Genomic DNA, 20,078 nt, shown 5'->3' with positions numbered 1-20,078 from the left:
TTCCACTCAAATGTCAAAATCTTCAACCCCGAGCTTGCTGCACAAAGCTGACGAAAAACTTTTTGAACTCCCTGACTTCCTGAGTTTGCAAATGCATCAAATATTCGTCGAGGACGTTGTCGGGAAAGCCCATCCCCCGCATCTCCGTTTCGCGAAGGTATCGCTCGTACTCTGCGCCTGTCTTGCGCAGAATCGTCCATTGTAGAGTGGCGGCTTCGCCGAGCACATTTCGCGCTTGAGCGTCTTTGGAATTGAAAGTGGGAGAGGAGAGAATGGACCAGGAGAGGGGCGAGAAGCGTTGTATCATGAAGGCATCAAAGCCGGGCACGGTAGGCGCGGACGCCTGGGGGTTGGCCGGGGATGGGGGGATCGTAAGATCTGGACCACCCCACACGAGAGCCATCTTAGTGAGCACACTCAACGCTAGTCGCGCGGCAGGGTAGTCACTTGCATCCCTGGCGAAGTGCTCAAGTGTCGTGAGGACAGTCTCGAAGATTGTCTGGTTCGCAGAGCTTACCAGAACACCAGCAAGATCGTGGTTGAGAATGACGAGCAGAAAGTTGAGATATTGCAGCTTCAGCTCGCTAAGCTGGATTTCGTCGTCCGTGCCAGTCGTGGGTTCAGACAGGCCAGCAAAGACTCTCTCGAGCAGGGGTTTGAGAAGCTGGTCAAGGATGTCGTAAATCTCGGACTTGAAGCCGAAGACGACTTGATCCAGGACCCGAAGGAAAGTGGCCATTTCGTCTCTGGTCGAGCTCTGCGACAGGAGCCCGTCAATCCATCGAGGCAGCTTTTGCAGAATGGTTGCGCCAAGCACGTAAAGCATGCGAGAAAAGGCGAATCGCGCGCCAGCCCGGATGTTGATATCATGCTTGAGGGCTTCGAGAGCGACGAGAGCTGCTTCGGCAGCAGGAGCGAATTCGGCGGCCAGCTCGGTCGGCGGCGGACCGCCTGAAGTGCTGCCTGGTGTCCAGTCACAAAAGCCCTTTGCGATGGTGCCCAGAGCCATGATGACGTGGTGTACCTGTACTACTGCCCTCTCGTCGCCTGTTTTTGCTATGGGAATGTGCTGCTCGAGGTCCGACACCAATGGCGCGATGAGCATACGCGCGTATAGCATTCTGTTTTCCAACGGCACCGACGCGGTCGAAGCGACACAGCCAATGGCTTCGAACAAATACAACTGGCTTGTGAAGATGGCATCGGCCGACTGGTCAGCCTCATCTGAAGACATGTCGTCTTGACCACTATCTTCGGGAAGCTCGGCCTTGATGGTCAACAGATCGGCAACGGCCTGGATGACCGTCTGGGTCACATTTCCGAGCTGGTTTCGGAGGTGCTTGACGAATCTATAGAACAGGTACCAAGAGCGCGTCTTGATCTTGACATGGTTGCTGTGGATGAAGCGTACAAAGTGTTCGAGTACCTGCGGGATGGTTTCGGGATGATGCTCGAAGAAGGAGCAATAACGCACGCAGATTTCCATGTACTGTAGCTGAATGGCAGGGTGTGGATACGAAGCAAGATCTGTGGCATGTGAGTGAGCATTTAAATTGCAGAAAGGAGAGAGAAAGGGCGAACATACCGGAGTGGACCAACTTCAGCATCATCTCGATCAGATGTTGAGAAGCGGCGTTGGACGGTACACCTTTCTGATACAGACCACCGTGCTTGACGGCAAGGTCGCCGAACAGGTACATCTCGTAGAGGGCCAGATCGAGATCCCTCCAGTTGGGCTTGTTGTCGGGAGATGTGATCCTGCTGAATGTATCGGCGACAACCCTGCTCAAGGTGTTCATGTAAAGTTTCTCGTCGACGGCGGCGACTGCCTGCTGCAGTATATGCAATCTTCTCCTCAGCTCTTGGAATTCGGCTTCGTCAGTCTGCTCGTTCTCGTCGCCCCACTCGGCGGTGTCGTCGAACTTCATCTTGATGATGATGTTGTCGAGGATGGGCTGCAACATGGCGGCGTAATCGGCGGGAAGCGAACCGCGGGACTTGACGCACTGGCGGAACATGGTGATGAGATCGGTCAGACAGGGGATGACGGCGGAGCATATCTCGTCGTATTCGTCGGCGAAGAAGCGGAGCAGGTAGGGTACGAAGAGTCGGAGTAATTCGTCGGCGCGAGAGGATGTCTGCTGGTCGAGATTCTCCGTCTGCAACACCTTGACGACATCGTACACGACATTGTTGACGAGTTTCGCCACTGTCTCGCCCAGATCATTGTCGTAGCTGGAAGTGAAGCGGTATTCGGTCAAGGCCGGGGTGGCTATGAGTTGGCCAACAACATTGGCGAGGTTGAGGTAGGAAATGAGATTGATCTTGTCCACGGTGGGCATCTTTTTGGCGACAATCTCGGTGAAGGTGTCGATGGCAGCATCACGGACCTTGCCTTGCTTGCTGGAAGAAGACGGAATGTCGGGTTGACCAGCCATGTCTAGAAGACTCGCCAGGATGGTGTCGTTGACGACGAGCGAGATATCGATCCAGCTGACCCAGCGACCAAGGCAGCGCAGGGTGAGTTCGACAATGGTCAGGTCGATCTGGCGCCATCGCGAGAGCAGTTGCTGCCACGAAGCAGATATTTTGCCGGCGTCCCTAGCTCTTACAAGATCCTTCAGCTCGCCGTTGCGCTTCTGTTCCTCAGGCGTCCTGGGTATGAGCACGTCCGCAATCTCGTCGTGGATGGAACCGAGTATCCTGAGGTAAAGCATGGTACCAAGGGGATTGAAGGTCGAGTTGTCCGAGACGTCGCCTGCCAGCGTGCGGAAATCATCGAAGAAGGAGGACCAGGTCGAGGGATAGAGGTCGGCGAAGAGGTAGGTGATGGTCTGGGTGATTTTGTTTTGAATGTTGACAGAGTCTGTCGAGGTTGATTGGGGAGAGCATGATTGCTGCAGATAAGCCATCAAGCTATCCTTGACGTAGACGAGACTCTGTTCATCCAGGCGCTTGGTCTGCACAGCGTGGTTGACAATCTCGAGGCAGACATGCCGCACAACCTCATCGGGGGCGGGAGACCTGGTGAAGAGAGAGAGACAGACCTGCCATCCCGAAGCCTCCTCGCGCACTTGGTTGAGGAATGTGTATGCCTGGGCCTTGACGTTCTGGTCGCTCTGCGGGTTGAAGGCGATCTGGATGGCGCTCTCGACCTGAGCATCCATCCTCTGGTCGGGGAAGAGAGAGAGAGAGAAGGAAGAGGAGGAGGGTGGTTGGAGGAGTGTGAACTATGGAGCCGATTCCAGGTTGAAAGTGGCAGTAATTCTAATCTTCCATGTATTTAGCCTGGGTTCAATCAGGAGGTAAGTGCAGTCAGTGGCCGGCTGTATATAGCAGGCGCAGTGAGCAGGAGCAAGCAGGAGCAGGATTAGCGATACAGCACGTGAGCCAGGCAGAATGAAAAAAGACTGAGATCAAGACCAAGGAGTGTGATTCAGATAGCTCGAAAAGAGCAAGGGTGAAGCTTCTGGAGAGATGTAGAGAAATTGACAGATGTCTCTTGCACAATCGATTTCAAGGATGGGCGTATGTCTGTTGGAAATTGTCTTGTATTTTATGGAGAGAGACAAGTCAGTCAGGCACAGCCAGACTTGGGCTGACTCGCTCCGCTGCGAAATTTCCATTTTCCGTTCGGTGCTGTCACTGCAGCCCCGCAGGCGTCACTGCTATGATTGAATAAGGTAGTGAGAACGTAGATTGTTTGATTGTTTCGAGCGTTAAATGATTGTTCACAAAGAGAGCTGATGGATCTTCATATTCTATTGCAAAGGATGGATCAATGTAAGAAAAGGATCATTGGAAGAGAAAGTGATTGATCATGTTGACTACTGTGGGTAATGTTCTAACAGAAGGAGGGGTCTTCGACACACTGCGACTGCTCTCTATGGTTAATCGTTCAACGCATGACTCACTTTCAGGGCACATATTATGACCTTGCGTTCTGAACTTGAAGTGCACACGACGCACACGACGCATATGCGTACCTCGCGGTGTCGGAGTCATTGGGTTCAACAGTCATGATGACATAGGCATACGATAGACAGAGCCATCATTCTTGCATTTTGCATTTGATCTTCGCTGATGTTATTCCCATAGTAACAACTACCCACATATGACTATCAGAGAAGTGCACGTGTACAGGCGGATGGTAAATTTCCGGTACGGATTTTAAAGACACAAGACGAGTATTGACAGTCTTCCACAACAAGTCAATTGCTTGTTTTAGAAACAAATGCAGACCAACTTGAGGTATATGATCTGATATGAGAATCTACTATAGCACAGAAAGGCGGGTCACAGAGACAAGAATATTTCCACCCGAAAGAGAACGTGCGGGGCGCATAATAGAGTTTGAGCTTCGGCAGTGGCAGCCGTTCCGGGGACGGGCAGAGAGCATCACAGAGTGCAGTGCAGGGCAGCGAGTAAGGTATAGGTAATTGAAGATAATAATAAACGTACTGAATGGGGAGGCTTATTGGGCCCATTTTATACATGTACTGTAGATCTGTCGCATGACACATCTCTGTTGCATCCCGTCTCCAGCTCCTCGAGCGGTTTAGGTGCACTTGACTTCTATTGTACTACTCATCCATCCCTTCCATGGACTAGCTCTAGCCTGGTCCGAGTTTCACTTTCAGCCTCAGGGTCGCGCTCTCTGCCCATCTCTCTCTCTCTCTCTCTCTCTCTCTCTCTCTCTCTCTCTCTCTCTCTTCCTCTAGGCAATTCAGGTACGGCGGACGGCATTGCACTCCGTTGACCTGCTTTCCTCGTGCGTTTCCAACGCCCGTCGTTTATACCAGCTACTTTACTCGCACCGGCTTCACATTCACCGCCTTAGACACACCTCGCACTTCCTTCTTTACTGTATGTCAGAGAAACACATGATCGACACCCGGACTTTATTATCGCGCGCACGCGTTGCACCTGCTGTCACCATCACCACACCAGGCGCGCATGCTCAAAACTTGACGATTGCGCATTCGATCCCATTCTGGACACACAGTTGGAATTGTCGCATTCACATTCTATTCATGTTACCGCATCCCATCTCTGATCCGCGCCTATCGATACCAGCCGGCATCAACCACTCCCGACCACCACTGTGCGCCTTCTGGCTATGTCAGCGCTCTGAGTCATTGACACCGAAAGACTACCCTCACTCGACATGTCCGCTCCTTCCTCCTCACTTGTCGCCAAGGCCGAAGAGCAGCAGCAACTACTCAAGCAATTGAATCAAGTCGTGGATCGATTACGCACTCACATCTCCGATGAGCCATACATTACCACTATCCCCCAGGACGAGCCCAGGTACCACCATTACTCCCGATTCTCGGCGGACGCCTGGTTGACAGACACTCCGTTTGATCGCAATGAGAACTACCAGCTTCAGTACCAAACCTTCTTCTACCGCGAGCCCTACTCGGACTTGTACGAGCGCGTGCGATACTCTCACTTTAATCCGAACCACAACACTTACAATCCTACCCCTACTCCCATCTCGACCCCAATCCCGAATGCGACAGCAACCAGTACGCCTGCTCTAGGCCCCAAGAAGAAGATCAGCCTGGCTGCGTACAAGGACAAGCAAGCCCGGGGCCCTCTATCGCGGCCCACACCAGTCTCGAACAATCAAGAGCCTGCGACCACATTGCCCTCGAGCCACCAGCATCGACTGCCACAAAAACCCGAGTCTGTTCAAGACAAGAAGCCTGCCATGTCCACCAATCATGATGGCGCCATGTCGGGGGTGAGAGAGCCAAAGCGCAAGCAGCATTCCCCTGCTCCACCGAGCCCACCAAAGAGACAGCGACTCTCACCACCCCGCGACTCTCTACGTTCCGCACCACCGCTGCGGAAACAAACGTCGCCCGTTCAGTCCACTTCTCGACACGCAGATCGCACAAAGCAGGCTTCCGCCTTACCGGTGGGGAGGCTCTCCCCGCTAGACTCGCTGTACCTCCCTGGTCGCCTGTCTCCTACCTTGCCCCCAGAAGTCGAGGCCGCTCTGGATAGAGAGCAGCACAAGCGCGCAGACTCTGGTCCCTCTGGCCAGACTGTGGCACGCACCTACAATGTTGCCCCTACGAGATCCTCTAGGCAGGATTCAAATCATTCCCCTCCTCGCGCGGACATGAACGACAGCCCCACCACTGTCAACTCGAATGGCCATCGGCAGCACAATCGCAGCCTTCTGCTTGTTCTGAAGATCCCAAAGAGACACCGGGCGAGCTTTCGTCGCCTTGTACAGTTCAGTGGTCGCGCATCCAAGGATCGGAAACCCGAACCATCCAGGCAACCCCAGCCATCCCCCCCAGCATCGAATGCGGAACAGGGCAAGGTCAAGCGCGAACCTAGTAGTCGTGAGGATGAGTCTGAAGTTGATCCCGCAAAGGGGCTAGCAAGGAAGGTCGGAAACGCGCCCAAACCTCCTCCAGACAGATTACAGCCACCCACATCTACACCAAAGTCGGCGAACAAGCGCCCGCGTGATCCGGACGACAGTCTTTCGCAACCAGACACGAAGAGAAAGAAAATCCCACCAGCACTCAGACTTGAGAAGGATCAGAAGACGCCTTTGCCACCCGAGTTCCGCTCGCCTGCCCTGCTAGATGGCGCAGCTCGATCGCAACAAGCGACGCCGACTAACCGCAAGGACTTGCGAACCTCTCTCGCCATGAAGCGCGTCGAGTCAAGCGACAGTCTGCATCGCATCAGCACTCCATCCGGTGGTCTGGATCGCACACCGGCCTCGACAACAGGGACGATTGGCCCGGGTTCACAAAACCATTCTAGCCTTCGCCCCCCTTCGTCTTCCTCGGCTAAGACGCCTGAAGCCCACGCGTGGCAAGCCGAATACACTCGTCTGAGCCAACTGGCAAAAGAGCTCAAACACGCGGCGCCAGACTCGACTTCAGGACCTCAAGCCTCGGCGCGATCCACCCAGCGAGCCGAGATCGGCGCTCTTTCATCCATGGAGAGTTTCCTCGCATTTGTTCTTGCCTTCTTCTGCAACGACAAAGCCTACGCGGCGCGCAGCCCCCCGCAGCTGTCAGACGTACAGAACTGGATCTCATGCCACGGCTTCTGGCGCCAAGTCAAGGCGCGATGCCAACCGTATCCTCACCTGTCCGCTCTGACATGCTATCTCGGCGCCGTCTACAACGGCATCATCATGCGTCGCCTGACCAATCCCCAAGCGCGCCCGGACCCCAAGAACCTCCACGACAGCACTCTAGCAGCCTTCAAGGCCGTCGACGAAGCCCTGGCCAAACTGCCCCTTAGCGTGCTAGAAAGCGACTACCCCAAGACCTGGCAGCGGGCTCTAACCTCTTCTGCGAAAGACGCAGACCCGCCCGTCAAACCAGGTCATTACAAGGGAAGGTTCTCGGTCAACATAGGGATCCACACGCCGCCTCTCGAGGCTGTGCGTTTCGCGTATTCGTTGATGGCGGAGTGGTCCGCGAAGGAGGGCCTCGCTTATGACATGAAGATGAAACTCACGGCCTGATTCTTGATCTTTTTGCTTTTCTTCCTGTCCGAAGCTGCCGCTCTCTGCGTTGAAACAGACGACACGGTTGGTTCTCCTCGTTGGATCATCAATACATGTCCCTTTTTCTCCACAGGGGCAATTTCCTATTCTCGGAAAAAGACCGGCGACACATGGCCATGTTCAGACAGGGACGTTTATGCTTGCTGCTCTCTTGGCCTTTTCGGCGTTTCTTGCTTTGAAACTTGTTTTATATCTCCTGCTTTGATTTTGATTTTTGCTTCCGAAAATGGAATATACCCCCTTCCCGACCTGTCGTACCCTGTCGTACCCTGTCGTACTCGTACTTTTAGTTTACCCTACCTACCCACCTATCTACCTGCTTCTTATACAGGCTTCTTGCCAGCGGCAGGCAGGCACATTTAGATACCATACCATACCATACCGTACCATACCATACCATACCGTACCATACCGTGCCGTGTCATGTCGTACCGTGTCGCAAACTGCTAGCTAGCTATGCAATGGCGATGGCGATGGCGATGGGCGATGGTGAAGTAAGAGAAAATAAAATCTCAATTTACCTCTTTTACCCGCCCTATTGTCGATGTTCTCCCTGTTTTGATCTGTGAACGAGGGGGCGCCAGGGAAGGCGATAGCGAAGGCGAAGGCGATAGTGGCGTGCAGAGAGGTCGAGGCAGAAGCTTCGACAACCAACTAACCAAGTAGATGCTTGAGAGGGGATCTAGCTGTAGGTAGAAGCCAGACGTACAGTAAGCCTAGCTTACCTTAGAGATTTCACAAGAGCGAGCGATAGGGAGAGATGGATGCATATCTTTGATCATACTCACATCAGACAAACAAGTACCATCCTGCAGAGCGAGCGGTGTTCTATCTCATGCAAAGGAATGGAGTCGTCTGTTCTCGATGTAGTGTCAGTAATGTCTGTAATGTCTGTATGTACCCTGTATGTACATAAGGTACCTACTTCAACGGACCCATCCAGCCATGCCATGCCATGCCATGGCTCCTAACCGCCGGTCGTGTGTAGCTTCATGTGCAGCAGAGAACTAGCAAAGAAAGAGAATAAAGAGAAGAGCAATAGAAAGGAGAATAGAAAAACACTTCTCCCCTGAACCGCAGAGTCCCCGTGTATTATTGGCCCCCTTTTCTTGGATTTGCTCTGTCTGCTGCGCTCCCGTCCCCGTTACGCCGTGTTACGCCTTCGCGATACATGTATGAGAAAAAGCAGAAAAAGAAGAAAGAAAAAAGAAGAAAAGCCGAAGTGAACAGTGAAAAAAAAGACAGGTTGATCGGACCGAGTTGACTCCCGGCAAAAGAGGCAGCTCTCAGTACTCGTCATCTTCCATACCACCCCACGACCACTCCCTAAGATCCGGACCCTGCGAAACCAACAGCGTAGGCTTGGCATCGCCGTCGTCCGAAAACCGCATGCGCGAAATCGCGCCTCTGGGGTTCGCATGATTAGGAGCCACAGACCAATCAGGCTTGCCCAGCTCGCCGATGAGTTTGCCAGTCAACAGCGAATGCAGTCTGATGACGTTAGTGTCGTCTGCCACGGCGGCGATGCTCGCGTCTCGGTAGATGTCTAGTGCAGTGGAGGGGCGTTCGGTCTTGAAGGGCATGCGGAACAGCGCTGGAGATGGGGGTTGGTGGTGGTGGTAATGGTGGCGTGTGGGGATTCGCGCCGCGGGCATGCGGACGTCGTAGACGGCCATGCCGTCGAAGCCAACGACTAGGATCTGGGATCCGCTGCCTAGGCTTCGCACGCCGGTGATGCCGCTGTTGTGGATGAATCTCGTGGATGAACCGCCTGCGCGAGCGTCGAAAAGGAGGACGCCTTTTCTTCGCGTTCCGCTGACTGCGAGAGTGGGACTCAACCAGTCCATGCAGCGGACGTCGGCTCCGACGTGGTAGGTCTGTAACAGAGTGCCTTCGCTGCCGACCATGTAGACGTCGCTTGAGCCGCCGATGGCAACGATGTCCAGGCCACCTGCAGGGTTAGGGCTAGATGTCCAAAGGTCCGTGTCTTCGTCTCCAAGGCGCAGGTAGCTAGGAGCAGGCGAGTCCACGATGGGGAAGATGGCATTGTCGTCCGAAGGTTCGGAAAGTCCGGCGATAAAGACGTTGCCAGGATGGCTTGAAGTGTGTGCTGTGCCAAACACGGTCCGCTGAGATGTGACGGATATAGAGGAAATCTCAGAGCTGAAGACTGCCAGGTCATGGGTGTATTGAGGACTAGAGAGAGGGTCAGTTAATCAAACAGAAGTCAGAGATCTCAAAACGTACTCTGCTAGATATTGAATCCGTCCAAACGACTGGGAGCCAAGTCCCCAGACGATAGCGTCTGTCGCTGGGTCCATGGCAAAGTCGAAGACAGTGTCTCGCTTGCCACAGCTCTCGCAGCCTTTGAGACTGAGAAGGTCAGAACTCTGGAACTGCGAACCCATCGCAGCAACCCTGGCCTCCTGGGTGGTCAAGCGAGAAGCGATGCCATGCTCCCTGGACAGACCGATGCCGGTAATCAACGAAGACTGCAGGACGCGCGATCGTTTGACAGTCTCTGTGGCTTTTTTCTTTTGGAAGGCAGCCGTCTTCCTTCGTTTCTGAAAATCCGCATTGAAAGCGTTCAGCATGATGGACCGCACTGGATCGAAGTGAGGTAGGGTAGAATGCAAGGAAGGGGGCAAGTCTGAAATTGTAAGGAAGACGATAGACCAGGTGTCGAGAGGAAGTGATATCAAGTGAGAGCAGAAAGTCTAGTACGAACCCTTGATTGCTCCTTTTCTCTCTTCACATTCTCGCGAGAGTATTTGGCGCCTTCCGGGGCGACGTGATTAGCCAACAGTGGGAAATATTTCCGTTTCTCGGCATCTGTACCACGTCAGGTTTTTCGATGTTCGCAAGATATATTACGATGCAAAGGCAGTATTACCCCAATAGTAGCCTGGGAGAGATCCCAGATTCATGATGCCTGCTCGACGGACCAGCCTCTAGACGTCTACATGCATACACGATGCGCAAAAACGTGTAGTTGGCAGAGGGAGCATTAGGCCCGGGAGAAGTACAAGTTGTAGATGTGATGTGGCGGAGCGTTCGTTCAACGCATGGATTCGCTAGTACTCACAGGTGAGGAAACAGCCTTGATGAAATCCCTTTGCGGTCAAGAAAAGACAAGAGGTCTTACTGACGTCTTCGGCATTATAAAGAGCACCGGAACAGAGACCGAGAACTTTCTTGGTGGTGATGGACCCTGTCCTGTACAAAGTACAAGCGTTACACTGGCGGACAACGGCATCACAGCATGAGAAAGGCGAGCGGTCCTAGCGGCACTGAGGGCAGGGCCTATCGATAGACGATCATCTTATCGATACGAGTTGCTCTTTCTGAAAAGGTTACAATTAATGAAGGAATGCACGGACAATGACCTGCTGCATCTCTACCAGACACTACCTTATTCTATATTACCAACAACCTCCCTCTCTCGACCTGCACCAGCTCCTGTCCCTCCATCAAAGACACCAACCATCTACAATGGCCACCGCCGAAGAAGAAGACGACTACATGTCCATGTCCTTCGCAGACCCCGACCCCACTCCCGCCTCGACCTCGCTGCAGCGCAAACAACAGGCACGCAAACACGCCGAACTGCGCGGCCGGCCCAAAAGCAAAGCAGAACTAGAGGCCGAAGCCGCAGCAAAACGCGAGTCGGCCTTGGCAGCGAGCACCATCTCCGACCCGTCGAGCAAAGGCGCTCGACTTATGGCCAAGCTGGGTTACAAGGGCGGCGCATTGGGAAACGCCGAGGACGCGCGCACGCAGCCTATTCAGGTCGAGATGAAGGGGGACCGTGGGGGGATTGGGGCGGATAGCGAGAAGAAGCGTAAGGTCAGGGAGTACATGGATGCGGTACAGACTAAGGAGAAGAGACACAAGGTCGATGAGAATGAGTTCAGAGAGAGGAATCGGCGCGAGAGGGAGGAGAAGAGGAATGAGGGCATGATGTGGGGTGCGATGCGCATTGCTGAGAAATTCGATACTGAAGCGGTGGAGGAGGAGGGCCAGACGAATGATAGAGGTTCTGATGATGCTGCGACTCCGGAGACTGCTTCGGCTGGTCGCAACAGCACTAAACCCAATCTCCTGTGGCGCGCTCTCGTCTATAACAGAGCAGACAAGGAGAGAGAGCGCGCGCATCGCTCTGAAGTCTCACAAGGGCTGGGCGCGAGCGACGACGAAGACGCAGACGACAAGCTAGCCCTGGGAACAGAGATCGAAGAGCTGGAGTCCGAGGATGTCGAGTTCGATCAGTTTAATGCCTTGGATCCCGCCGAAAGACTACGCCAGATCGTTGAATACCTACGCGAGACATACAATTACTGTTTCTGGTGCAAATATCGATATACCGGCGACGCCATGAAGGGATGTCCTGGCAAGACCGAGGAGGACCACGATTGAACAACCGAGAGGAGTACGGCATGCTATGCCTGCTATATACATTATCCAACGACCGCTTCATATCATACATGAAAAGCTTCGACCTAGGCAGATTTCATATGCAGGCTAGATCCGACCTAATCTACATGACATTGTACGCGTCAATGTCGCCAGTCCGGATCCCTGGGACGCCCATTTCCTCTGCTGCTTGGGCAATGGCCGATTCGACCGTCGCTGCGTCACCCAGGACTCGCACAAGCACTGTCCGCAGAAACTCAGACAAGGAATTCAGGTTTTCCTCTGCTCTCTCCTGACCTTCCAATTTCTTGGGGTCCACCCCAAGTTCCAAGGCAGCCTTTTCTCGCCGGCTCGCCACCGCTTCCAGAACCTTCGTTGTGTTCTTGTATCTAGCTTGGCTGGCAGGCAGCTGGACACGTGATCTCCGAGAACGTGTGGTCGGCGGGCGCACCTCTGATATGTTCGAGACTGCCGTCGCGATGACCTCGGCGATGTCGTGGTCGGGATACTGCCCAAAGTGCTGGGCCAGCGCGTGCACGGCGACCAAGCCGCCGGCCAGATCCTTCTCCAAGCAGAAACTCTGTATGATCCTGCCGTAGATGTCGAGGTCGAAGGCCTCCTTTGCCGCCGCGCTGTCGCTTTCGTCCAAGCTAGACAGCCAAGTAGTCATTACCGAGAACAGCCTGCGAGGCAACGGGAACCCGGTGCGATCGTCGCCATTGAGGAAATTGAGTTCAGCTGTCCACAGACATTGGTAGGTCAACATGTCAGGAGCTATAGCTCTAGCAGAAGAAACGAAATGTCTCCAAACCAGCTGTGCATTTTTGTCGTACAGCTCGGTTTGTAGGATGTGGTTCCGGAAGTAGGTGTCTGGCTTGATTTCTGCGGGGCGCAACATCCGCTCGAGATGATATACATGTTCCCACTGTTCATGCAAAACGTAGTGTAGGATCAAGACATTGAACGTCTCAATTGTAGCTCTCGGAAGAGGTCTGGCGATGCGAACTGGTAGTTCGAGAGGTTGCTTGGCCTCTTCTGACGGCTTGTAAACCGAAATCGGTCCAGGGCCCTCCTGAGAATAGTGGACGGAGGCAATAGGCAAGTTCCGGCCTTGTCGTTTCAATTCGCGGCGCTGAAATGCAAAGTCAAGACGTTGCTGTATCATCGACCAGCCAAGCGCTAGACCTTGCTCGCGTGATGCTGGATCTTCCAGACGTAAGTAAGCGGCGATCAAGCCGCTCATATGGTTCGCGTCTGGTTCGAGACCACGTTCGTACATGAGCTCAATGACCTTCGCCGCGGCCTCGACACGGTTCAGACCCAACAAGCGCTTCAACCAGGCGGCGTAAAAGTACTTGTTCTGCCACTCATGGGGTAGAGCGGTCAGGGCGGCGAGAGACACATTGTTCACCTCGGATGAAGTCACGGCAGAAGAGTGCAGCATGTCCATCCGATTAGTCATGACTTCGTAGAGATCATCCTGCTTCTTCTGTGTAACAAAAGGATCCCGCAGCTGCCAGCTCCCCTGAAGCATCATGTCACGAAAAACGGCGAGGGCGAGGTCTTTCTTGTCCTTGTTGAGGAAGTACAGGTAAACGGTGTCATAGTCGTCGACAGTCATGGCTCCGCCGAGCCTGGCACGCATGAATAGATAGAGTGAAAATGCCATGTGGTCGTTTCCGATCTGCACGTTGGCCTTGATGAGTGGGAGGATGACTCGAGGATTGCGGTTGCGATGTTGCTCCAGGTACTCTTGCAGAAGGTGGTGCGCGCGATCGAGATGACCAAGCTTGGTGAATATGGAAATACCCAATTCGAGGGTGACGTGACGCGACCCAATATCAGAAGCATATTCCGCCTCCCATCTCTGTAGTGCCTTTTCCGTCTCGCCCATCTCGAGCAGAGCGTCGACGTAGATGTATCTCTGCTCCTTGGTCAAACGGTGGCCGACGGAGACCATATCATCGAGCAAAAAGGTCATGTGTCGCAAACGCTGAGGATTGGTCGGGGACTCGACAGACTGGGTTTTCCACAAGACTTCCCATGCGCGTGCTGGGATCATACTAGGCAGGGCAGGGATGTTGGTCTTGCCTCGGATATACCACCGCCACAGATCCTTGCGACGCTTTGTCGACGTGGGATGGAGAGCAGCGTCATGCAGACTCGCGTTAAGACGCTTGAGAACAGGTCCGGTCAGTGGCGGGAGCTCGTGTCTGATCTCAAGACCAGTGGTCAAGGCCTGCTCTTTGCTCTTTCGCCCTTGCAGTGCAGCTTCCACTTTGGCCCTTTCTTGTGGCTCCAGCACACCCATCATGTCTTTGATCGAATCCTCGGACTCATACTCTTTGAGCTCTGCCTCTAGTGCCAGAATCTTGTCTCGAAGCTCCTTCCTCTCCATCTCGTTTGGATCACCGGCGACTCTGCGGATGGCGCCTGTCTCGACATCCTTCTCGAACCATCTGATGTCGTCATCGTCATCATTTTCGATCTCCTTGTCGGGGTGGGTGGATGGCACTGCCCGGGATCTTTGGGAAGAGGTCAGTCCACGCTTGACCGGACTTTGTCTGGTCGAGGCGAGACGACACGCCTGCTGGAATAGGCGCGGCTGTATAATCGTCCTACGGAAACAGGATGGGTGCATGAATTTTGTTGTTTCAGTTTGGCACGCGTGATCACGCTTGCATGGAATATAGAGCGATGTGATTGGTTGGACACATAAGTTGGGTGTCAGGACGATGGTTGGAGTGCAGGAGAGGGATACGCAAAGAAAATAAATCAGTTCTTCAGAAATCATTTGATAGAGAGACGGGATGCAGACAGAACGCGATTGCGGGACCCTGATGGCGATTGTTACAGTAAATTTACCCTTTCAGGCTTAGCTTCTGTTATGTATCCGTCCCCGTGCCAGGAACATTCATGTCAACATTGTAAAACTGTACTTTGTAAGAAGAGTTCGGTGATATACTGGATATATCGTATAGACTAATTACTACACAAGGCTAGTGGTATGTGGTTTGCCGAAGCATCTGGTTCTGTATATTCTCATAGACCATAGTGGTAGACATACACGGTTCATACAGGCTGATAAAAGACCCACCTGTAATTGACAAGTATAAAACCACTCCCCGTCTATACTGCGACTACGGGATCTCTGCTTCTTCTATACATCTACGAATCAATGGACTTCGAGACTCGCTATGTATTCAAGCCCAAGTCTGGCGGTGGTACTCGGCCAAGTAAAAGACGTCGTCTCGAGCCTTCTGGACTGCATACTTCTTGGCCTCTGCGAAAGTCCACATTCGAGACATTGTGGTCTGCTCAGGCACAGCGTCTGAAGGTCGCGGCACATGTCAATCAATAGAAGGTCTGAGCTAACGTCAGTCTAGGATCTACAATACAGAATCAACAAGACCACAGTCGATCAGATATCAAAATTCATCCGAGACACGACAGAAGGTGGCTCCATCGACAAGATCCTATCGGCCTTGGTTCTCACCGGTCCTAGCATTGCTTCCCATTCATTGCTATTCGAGCAATTGTCGACAACAGCTGTTCAGCCTGACAGCGATGTTTTCGTCACCTTGACGTCTTCGGTCGCTCCAAACCTCAAGACTCTGCTCAAGCATCTAATACAGAAAGCAGTTGCTACTGACCCTGAGGCCACAGAGGAGGCCGACGACGATGACGATGGTCAAGCTCGACTCAAAGCGAAGAGAAAGCCCGTCCGCTTGCTCAATTATGATCTTTGTGCTCTTCAGCATCACGTTCAACGACATAGGGTCACTCGAGTTGTAGTTGCATTTCAAGACTGTGAAGCATTCGACGGCCATCTTTTGTCTGAAGTTATCGAACTACTAAAGTTTGCTCTGGCCCACCTCGTTATGTGTGAAGCTCCACTAACATAAAGGCAGATGTTGGAGAGACAGAATACCCTTTGTCTTCCTGTTTGGTATTGCAACAACAATCCAAGACTTTCAGTCGAAATTATCAAGAAGAGCCACTCAATGCATCAGTGGACGACGATTCGACGTGGTCAAAGCCGATGTGGCTCTCGAACAAGCCTTCGAAAGCGTTTTTCTTCGAGACGGCCTGGTCTGGGTGGGCAGTGGTGTTTGCGAAGCTGTACTAAGACGCCAGCGAGATCACATCCAGAGTCTAGACGCCTTCACTGATAGCATTCACGTGGGTAATGCCCTTATTTTGACAAGCAACAATGCACTAACACTGTTCCAAGTATGCATACATGTCTCACTTCTACGCCAATGCTCTCACAGTCTTTCTCGACAGCACGATATCTCGATCACAAGTCGCTCCGGATCACTTCAAGGCGCTGAGACATCTTCCCTCCTTTCGCTAGTAGGTTCAACAATATCATATGCTATATCCACGATTCTGACTCGATTGCAGTCATGTACATGCACTGCTCGAAGACCGTCAGATATCTCTCGTAAGAGACTTGCTAGAGAATGATGATGCCATCCTCCGACATGTCAAGACACATGTAGCTGCTGGAACGTCAGCTCTCGACAGGCTGTCCCACGCCGTTCGAGTGTTACATGCTCTACAGGCCGATCCTGCCACTACGCAGCAGACCCCCAGGTCCTCGCTTATGGTCGATGCCCTTTGTGGCCAACTCTACGCATCGCCATGGGAGCGGACGATCATGTTGCGACTACGTAAAACCAATTCGGCAGGCCTGAGGAAACTTCTCTTACAATTGGATGCCGTCGCCGAAGAAGAACTGGGCGAGGCATTCCGGGAAATGTTGCACGAGCTTGATCAACTCCTGCAGGAGCAAACCGAGGGTAACGGGCCTCTCCGCAGCGAAGAAGATCTTCAGCACTCTACACTGAGAACGACGGTTATCGCTAAAAAGGTCGAATTGAGCAAGCAAAAGTTGACCATGACCAAGGGCGACTCAGCCTACACAAACCTACTACATCGACTCATGTCTACCCTGGAAAACTACTTGGCTCGGACATTACTGGATCCTCAGACACTGGTCTTCCACGAAATATTTCTCTACGATCTCAAATCGCCTCTCCGAGACGTTTTCACGCCAAAGCCCCGTTTCGCTATCGAACGTGCTTTGGCTGCTCCACACGACTATCTCGATTGCGCGTGCTGTGCACCCACCTCAGATAGTGCAGATGAGAGCACTCTGTCTTCTTCACAACCCGCCACTGCTGTTCTTTACCAATTGTATCTTGAGAGCGGCGCAATGATCAATGCCAGCGATTTACAGACGGCATTCATCGCAATCATGAATGCAGGCGAGCAAGAGGAAGCTCGAGTAAAGTAAGAATTACATAAGCCCGCCACTTTTCCATTGTTCGCAAGAATCAACTAACATGTCACAGGGCTCTCTTCCAGCGGTCCTTGGCAGAGCTGAAATGTTTGGGACTCGTGAGAGGAACGAGGAAGAAGGCTGATCATCTCATGAAGACCAGCTGGCGAGGATTGTGAGGGCACTGGTGGAGAATTTTTGTTCCCGCCACTGCATTTGTATATGTATTGATGCAAAAGGACAACGGAGGAATGGCGGAAGGAACCAGCCTAGCTTGAGTGACGTTCAGGCTAGAAACGTAGTACCGAGCTGAGCATGCAATGACCAGCAACGCATGATCTCCTATATTCCTTCAACCCATCCTCATTTTCTCCATGACCTCAGGCTTCGGAGAAACATCACAAACCTCGCCACACTTCTTACAAACCCTATCCTTTTCGTTGTCCCTGAAGGAATTCACAGCCTCCTTGATCTGCGAGCCCAAATCCGTACAGAAAAACGCAGCCTCATGCACCTGCTCCCCGCAGCCCTGACAATACCATCTCAACCGATCAAGACTGCCTTCAGGCCTGGGCTGCTCAATCACAATCCCCACTGTGTCCGCGAACCGCACAGGGTTATGCGGCGTATTGCTCGGCAGGAGGAACAGTTCGCCCTCGTTGATGTATATGTCTCTGAAGGCGCCGTCGTCCACGACTTTGAGTAGCATGCGGCCCTTGTACTGGTAGAAGAACTCGGGCGTCTCGTTGATGTGATAGTCTGTGCGCGCATTGGGGCCGCCTACGACCATGACCGTCATGGGGTCTTGGTAGACGCAGTAGTTGTTGATTGGGGGTTGCAGGAGGTGTTTGTTCGTTTCTAGCCTAAATTATGCGTAGAACAGTATGCTGTGTTAATCAAGTCTGTCTTTTTCCTTTATTTTTGAATGGAGCCAGAGGAGTTACGCAAGAAAACTATACATACCATTTCGGCAGATTCAGTGGCAAAGATAGATACGATCGCGGCGACGAGTTGGAGAAGTTGCATCTTTGCGAAATAGTACCCGGACGTATGGATGCGGTTGCGACAGCAGCTGTGGCTCTCTTTGTGAAAGTCCTGCGAGTAACATTGCTCAAGACCGGGCGGAAGGCTTGCATCTTGGATATCTGGTCGAAAAAGACAAAACTCGAATATTTTGTTCTTCTATCTTATGATTCTATTTGTATGGTTACAATAAATCACCACAGTGCCGTCATCTGAATAAGCTTCTGGACTTGTCGAACTCTTATATCCGGCTACCACCGATCGCTGCTGTCCTGTGTGGGGGAGATACCGTGATCGAAGACCTGAGTCGGGAGATACAAATTCAAAGCAACGGACCCTTCTCTTATGACAGAGCCGGAATATTTAGGCACAGAGGGGCCTTGTGAGGCAGGAAGCAAAAAGCAGCCAGTCAGATCACATGAGATCCCACTAGTGCTTAGCCTCAATCCCCGTGCTGGAACCACCGCACCCTCGAACCACCAAAGCTAAGGTACAGTACCGTTTACTTGGACGTTTACTCATTTAGACCCTCGGAGCTACGGTCTGGACTCTTTCCTGTCCTTGTACCTTTTGTCTATAACCACGACATTCAACCTTCAGCATATCTAAAGAGTTTGAATAACTTGCCCATCAATCATACAGTCATGGATCACAGCGGCATGAAACATGGAGGCATGGACCACGGCAACATGTGCAGTATGAACGTAAGAGACACGTCCATCATCCACACAAGGGAAGGAGCAACAAGATACTAACCAGATACAGATGCTCTTCACATGGGAAACCAAAGTAAGCGAAACCTCATATCTCTCTCACACACTCTCTCTCGAGAACATATATCATCTCCTCATCAACAAGTATTACATCAAGCCATGTCTTCTGACCAACGTATCTTCATAGAACCTATGCATCATCTTCCGCGGCTGGCAAGTCACAGGCACATTGTCCCTGATCGGGACTTTGATGGGCATTATCCTCTTGACTGCTGGGTACGAGCTCGTGCGCGAGCTAGCTCGTCGTTACGAGACGGCGATTCAGGATCGGGTTGATTCTTTGCCGAGTAAGTCTTGAGCTCCTTCCTGTCTCATTCACTCTCATTCATTCATCCTACCTTACCACCCGGGAGACATGGCATATTTCCCCCTGAAACTCATCTGCATCTGTGAAATCCACGATCACGATATTGTATCCATTTCATTTGTTGTCCTTCTGTCAACCAATGAAGCAAACACGCGCATGTACACATCTCAGTACCATCCGTGAGCGAAAGTGAACAAAAACGGCGGTGCTAAGTTCCCTCTGTTCCCTCCCCAAAGACTCCTCCTCCTGCGGCGCACAAGACGAATCACAAGAAACACAAAACAATCCAGAACGACGCTCATTGCTATGGCCTGCAGGACGGGACTCGATGCAAGCGGCGCAGAAAAGCAAAGTGGTCAAGGCCGCGCTGTATGCTCTTCAGGTGTTTTATTCCTTTTTCATCATGCTGCTGTTCATGACGTATAATGGCTGGGTCATGATTGCTGTTGCTGTTGGCGCTTTCATTGGGTTTTTGGTTTTTGGGAATGCGAGTGCTACGAAAAGCGCGGCTTGTCATTGATGCGAGGGGGAGATAAGCTACAGGTGCTCGTGTTGGACTGCGAGACTTTTGTTTGGGTCATTATGTGTATGTGGTGCGCCACTGCAGGTGTCACTTTGACTGGGGAGTATCATGTACACGGTGTCAAATAGACTTTTATCATTGCTATTTTTACATTTTCAAGGAGGACCTGATCTGTGCTTTTCGTTCATTCTATCAATCCT

At 52.4% G+C, this 20,078-nt stretch overlaps 7 protein-coding genes across 7 annotated transcripts; 4 read left to right on the top strand and 3 right to left on the bottom strand.

Annotated features, from left to right (window-relative positions):
- Window positions 1-22: 22 nt before the first annotated feature.
- AAFC00_001810 (uncharacterized protein) lies at window positions 23-3,167 on the bottom strand (the record flags this gene model as incomplete). Its single annotated transcript, XM_069341047.1, has 2 exons — window positions 23-1,527; window positions 1,586-3,167. 2 exons carry the CDS (start codon window positions 3,165-3,167, stop codon window positions 23-25), a joined length of 3,087 nt encoding a protein of 1,028 aa, XP_069204557.1.
- Window positions 3,168-5,167: 2,000 nt separating this feature from the next.
- AAFC00_001809 (uncharacterized protein) lies at window positions 5,168-7,510 on the top strand (the record flags this gene model as incomplete). The annotated part of the gene is made up of 1 exon (XM_069341046.1): window positions 5,168-7,510. The coding sequence occupies one exon, from the start codon at window positions 5,168-5,170 to the stop codon at window positions 7,508-7,510; it is 2,343 nt and encodes a 780-aa protein (XP_069204556.1).
- A 1,328-nt stretch (window positions 7,511-8,838) lies between these two features.
- On the bottom strand, window positions 8,839-10,479 carry AAFC00_001808 (uncharacterized protein; the record flags this gene model as incomplete). The annotated part of the gene is made up of 4 exons (XM_069341044.1): window positions 8,839-9,748; window positions 9,800-10,116; window positions 10,281-10,384; window positions 10,446-10,479. The coding sequence occupies 4 exons, from the start codon at window positions 10,477-10,479 to the stop codon at window positions 8,839-8,841; spliced, it is 1,365 nt and encodes a 454-aa protein (XP_069204555.1).
- Window positions 10,480-11,044: 565 nt separating this feature from the next.
- On the top strand, window positions 11,045-11,968 carry AAFC00_001807 (uncharacterized protein; the record flags this gene model as incomplete). The annotated part of the gene is made up of 1 exon (XM_069341043.1): window positions 11,045-11,968. One exon carries the CDS (start codon window positions 11,045-11,047, stop codon window positions 11,966-11,968), a length of 924 nt encoding a protein of 307 aa, XP_069204554.1.
- Window positions 11,969-15,143: 3,175 nt separating this feature from the next.
- AAFC00_001806 (uncharacterized protein) lies at window positions 15,144-17,431 on the top strand (the record flags this gene model as incomplete). The annotated part of the gene is made up of 6 exons (XM_069341042.1): window positions 15,144-15,302; window positions 15,352-15,824; window positions 15,877-16,147; window positions 16,200-16,321; window positions 16,373-17,263; window positions 17,326-17,431. 6 exons carry the CDS (start codon window positions 15,144-15,146, stop codon window positions 17,429-17,431), a joined length of 2,022 nt encoding a protein of 673 aa, XP_069204553.1.
- Window positions 17,432-17,604: 173 nt separating this feature from the next.
- Window positions 17,605-18,388, bottom strand: AAFC00_001805 (uncharacterized protein; the record flags this gene model as incomplete). The annotated part of the gene is made up of 2 exons (XM_069341041.1): window positions 17,605-18,115; window positions 18,216-18,388. The coding sequence occupies 2 exons, from the start codon at window positions 18,386-18,388 to the stop codon at window positions 17,605-17,607; spliced, it is 684 nt and encodes a 227-aa protein (XP_069204552.1).
- Window positions 18,389-18,919: 531 nt separating this feature from the next.
- AAFC00_001804 (uncharacterized protein) lies at window positions 18,920-19,875 on the top strand (the record flags this gene model as incomplete). Its single annotated transcript, XM_069341040.1, has 4 exons — window positions 18,920-18,979; window positions 19,041-19,064; window positions 19,176-19,335; window positions 19,673-19,875. 4 exons carry the CDS (start codon window positions 18,920-18,922, stop codon window positions 19,873-19,875), a joined length of 447 nt encoding a protein of 148 aa, XP_069204551.1.
- Window positions 19,876-20,078: the final 203 nt, after the last annotated feature.

Source organism: Neodothiora populina (genome assembly GCF_041146345.1).
Source record: "Neodothiora populina strain CPC 39397 chromosome Unknown canker_contig_13, whole genome shotgun sequence".
NCBI lineage: Eukaryota > Fungi > Ascomycota > Dothideomycetes > Dothideales > Dothioraceae > Neodothiora > Neodothiora populina.
The sequence above is the reverse complement of the archived record's forward strand: the minus strand, read 5'-3'. Positions and strand labels throughout refer to the sequence as shown.